The sequence below is a fragment of the Mesitornis unicolor genome, unplaced genomic scaffold, assembly GCF_000695765.1.
Source record: "Mesitornis unicolor isolate BGI_N332 unplaced genomic scaffold, ASM69576v1 scaffold4293, whole genome shotgun sequence".
NCBI lineage: Eukaryota > Metazoa > Chordata > Aves > Mesitornithiformes > Mesitornithidae > Mesitornis > Mesitornis unicolor.
The window spans coordinates 103,129-107,175 of record NW_010172462.1 but is presented as its reverse complement, the minus strand read 5'-3'; the positions used below and the strand labels follow the sequence as shown (position 1 = coordinate 107,175).

At 53.1% G+C, this 4,047-nt stretch overlaps 1 protein-coding gene across 1 annotated transcript; it reads left to right on the top strand.

Annotated features, from left to right (window-relative positions):
- The first annotated feature begins 99 nt into the window (after positions 1-99).
- Positions 100-3,605, top strand: EDN2 (endothelin 2). Its single transcript, XM_010180373.1, has 5 exons — positions 100-163; positions 512-656; positions 1,775-1,894; positions 2,640-2,744; positions 3,494-3,605. Exons 1-5 carry the CDS (start codon positions 100-102, stop codon positions 3,603-3,605), a joined length of 546 nt encoding a protein of 181 aa, XP_010178675.1.
- Positions 3,606-4,047: the final 442 nt, after the last annotated feature.

The following is a 4,047-nucleotide window of genomic DNA, read 5'->3' as shown; positions in this document are numbered from 1 at the left end:
GAGGGGAAAAAAAAAGAAAAAAAGACAAAAACCACCAAAACCCCAAGGCCTCCAAGTCTCTGCTGCTACCCCAGCCCCACGTCTGCGAGACCCGCGGCCATGCCCAGCCACCCCGTCGGCACCGTGCTGCTGGTGCTTGCTCTCTACGCCCTCCTGGAAGATGGTGAGCCCCGGGCTGGAACGGGGGCTCGGTGCCCCGGGAGAGCCCGCCCTGGCAGGGGGCGCCCCCTTTGGGAGCGAGACTCCGTGGGGTGCCCGGGGTCTGCCTGAAGGCTGCGGGGTGGGGGGCACTGCAGGACTGCTGCACCGTGCACTTGCTCCGGGGGTAGCCCCGGCAGCTGCCAGGGTTATGCAAGTTCTTTGTGAGCCTGCAGCCTAATTGGTGAGGCTGTACCTCCTTTAAAACAGCCTGCGTATGGAAATCGCCGTGTTCCTTCCCGGAGGTGTAACTGCAGAGGGGCCAGACCCATGCACCGAGCCTGCAACTCATCCCTTCCTCCTTCTGCTGCAGGTATGGGCCATCCCCTGCCGGGGTCCCAGCTGGCCACAGCCAGTGCATCCCACCTGAGGACCAAGCGATGCTCCTGCAACAGCTGGCTGGATAAAGAATGCATTTACTTCTGTCACCTGGACATCATCTGGGTCAACACACCAGGGTGAGCATGAATGCAGCTTTCTGGGGGTCGCGGGCAGCTCTGTTGATGAGTGATTGTACTTTCTTGATTGAGGATGGGGTGAGGTTAGAGGAAGGTGAGAAGGGGTCCCAGTGCTGTGAGGCTCTGGTAGCACCTGCTCCGGAGACCATTGCAAATCCAGCCCTTTCCAACTTTTAGAAAGGGACAAGCTTGGGAGTTTCAGTGTAACCCACAGAGGAGAAGGTGAAAGCACAAGGTCTGCCTCCTTGTGTGTTCATCTTTTTCTGAGATTAGTACCTCTGTAAGCTGAAAGCACCACCAAAATGTTATAGCTGCAAGTCAGAAAGTTACTTCACCCACTTGCAAACTGTAGCTGCTGACTGCCAGTATTGTTAATGAGACAGTGGTGGGCTGGCACTGAAGTCCCGTGGCTGCCAAGTCCTGCCCTCAGGAATGCTCCAGCAGCTTTCCAAGCAGTTTCAGACCAATGGCCATCTCACTGTAGCAAAACACATGTACTCAGGTGTGGTTGTAATCACACTTGCTAACGTGCAATTACAACTCGCTGCTTGCTCGGAGAATACTTGCAGTCACTGCCAATCCTAAACCCTCTGGGAGAGTAGATTGCGATCAAAGATGGAGCGAGAATGTGCTAACAGCACTGAAGGCATGCTGTGATCAGAAGAATCTGTTATGGCCCCAAGACGTCTTGATTTGTGCTATGTCCTGTGTGGCAGAGGGTGGGAAAGCCCTGACATCTCCCTGCTTGAGAACCTGGCTGCTGGTGGGACTGGGTGGACTGGGGCAGCCGTGCTTCTCCTGCACTTTTCTGCCCAGCTGAACTGCCAGCTTGCCCAGCCCATGCGGCGACCCTTGCACGGGCACCTGGGCTGCTGAAAGGAGAGAAAATTCCCTGTGCAACCCAGCACATACTGGCACGGCAATCGCCCTGGGAGGGTTAGGGTGGGAAAGGAGCTGCAGTTTAAAGGCTCAGCCATATCGGTGACCTTTTCACCTTCTGTGTATAGATGAGTCTTTTATTATGCTGGCACTGGCTTGGCTGCCTCCCAGGACTGTGTTATAAACCTGCTGGCCAATAAAAAGTTAGTTGCAGAGCTGATTTCTTTTGTTTTGAACAGGCATACTGCTCCCTATGGCTTGGGAAGCCCGCCCCGGCGGCGCAGGAGGTCGCTAGGCAGGTGCGGGTGCTCGCGCTCGAGGGACAGCATCTGTGCCACCTTCTGCCAGACCAAGCCCGGGTAAGTCAAGGCGTGCTGGGGGTGTCCCTGGGTCTGCTTGGTTGGGGGTGCAAGCAGACAGATGAAGCCTAGGGGCTGGAATAACTCGAGAGCCTCTCTGGGGATGGCTGCAGAGCTCTGCAAACAGCTGGAAGTTGTCTAGTGGCTTTTGTACCCCTCCCAAGAGGCCCTGGCAGAGCGTCTCTTTACTGGCTGATGTGAGGCAATGTCACCTCCATCCCTCCTGCTGCCAGGAGGCTGAGGAAGTGCTGGTGCACTGGTGGGAAGGGGGGAGCTGGCAGCACGCTGGAAGAGGGACAAGTGGAGGGCATGAAGCTTGTGGACATCTATGCCTCCTGCACGGAGGCAGGAGGGAGAGGCTGCAGGAGAGCAGGGCTGCAGTGAGCAGTCAAGTATCTCCTGCAGCTGGCTCCTCTTACAGTGTACGTGGGCTCTGGGTTGTCTATTGGAATAGTATTGCTTGCACTATGGGGAGGTGGGGAGCAAAGTCATTGCAGAGATCTGTCATTAATTTACTATCAATGCAATAGCTAAAATCCCCAACGATTAAATACAACTGTGAATAGAGTGAGGATAGAAGTAAAAGTGAGCTATAAGTAGCTCTCAAATAACTGCAATTAACCCTTCAAAACGTGTATTTAACTGTCTTAGTCTGTCAGTGGTAATGTTAGAACAACACTTCTCCTGGTACTTGCCATAGCATGGCTGGGTGTGAGTGGTTCATACGTCTCCTCCTGCTATTTAGGTACCTTCAGCGTGTGAAGCTCCCAGCAAGCTCTGGAGCATCAGTGAAGTCTCCACAGAGCAGTGGCGTGAAGCCCTCCCATCATGGCCTGCTGAGAGCTCTCAGGTGAGCATGGCACTTAAACTCACCCTGAACATCCCTCATAAGCACTTTAAAATCTGTGGTCGTGACCCAGGGCTGCAGTTGCTACTTGGATTTGACCTGACCTCCCCCTCTTGTCTCCCTTTGAAGGAGCAGACCTGACTATTTCTGCTCTCTGTAGAATTGAAGGCTAACAGCGGAAGGAACCAGGGTTGCTTGTCTCCTACAAAACTAGAGGAATATTACATCAAATGTAATTCTTGATTTAAGTGGGAAGTCCCTCTGATATGGGAGAGGCAAATGAGTGATGTATAAGAGGGAGGGACACAGCATCACATAGGAAAATGATGGATTGGGCAGCAGTGTTAGACCAAATGAAATAGCTCTTCTTGCACCGCATCCTTGAAGTGTTGAACTCAGTGCTGGGAGAAACCGAGGACTCCAGGAGTGTAAATGAGTTGAAGGGAGTTGGCAAATCACAGGAGGATTGCTCCATTGATGGCTGTTAAATCAGACACAATGGCAATAATTTCTGAAAGGCAGATCTGGGGAAGCATCTCTTGGGTCATGCCCTGCTGCAGGACTCCTTGAAGCCCCTGGTGGAAAGGGGATGTTAGGCTATGGGGATCTCCCCTGTGACTTAATACAGCTGCAGCTAGAAATGCCCCCTCTTCCTTCCCTCATCTTCTGCCTCGAAATAAATCTTGGCGAAGGGTAGACAAATATCATAATTTGGGCTGTGAGAATGACCACCGTGTCCCTTCCATTTACAGGGATATTGCTGTCTCTCGTCTGCGGTTTAGCGAGCATCAACACCGTTCTCAGAGGAACGCGCAGCCAACGGTTTTGCCTTGGAAGAAAAACATCTGGAAGAAAAAGAGATAAGGAACAGGCGCCTGCCAAGTTCACCAGAAGAATTTGGAGTCCTGTGGGTGCCGCTAACTCCGCTGTCGGTAGTTAGAGCTGAAGGAAAGGCCATGAATGGAAGGGGGAAGAAGTGGAAGTCTCCATGCTCCTGTTGCGTGAACCAGTACTGCATGCACTTCAGAGACTGTTGTAAAGGGAAAACTGCCTCTGTATACAGTCATACATGTGTCATGGAGCTGAATTGTGCCTTTTTGGATCAGGCGAGGGTCTTGCTGGTAGAGTACTTGCTTACCTCTGCACTGGAGCCCTAGGCAGAGAGTCAGCCTGCACTGGGCAGTGGGACCACTTACGAACTGGAGGGCTCTGGGCAAGCCTGGAGCTGGCAGTGCTGAGTCCGCACCACTGTCCTGAGCCACGTTTGAACATGGCTCCAGCTTGGCCCTTGGTTTGGCTGGTTGTT

Coding starts and splice junctions, on each gene's coding strand:
- EDN2 (XM_010180373.1), top strand. CDS start 100: ATGCCCAGCCACCCCGTCGGCACCGTGCTGCTGGTGCTTGCTCTCTAC. Junction 164..511: donor CTACGCCCTCCTGGAAGATG/GTGAGCCCCGGG, acceptor CTTCTGCTGCAG/GTATGGGCCATCCCCTGCCG. Junction 657..1,774: donor ATCTGGGTCAACACACCAGG/GTGAGCATGAAT, acceptor TGTTTTGAACAG/GCATACTGCTCCCTATGGCT.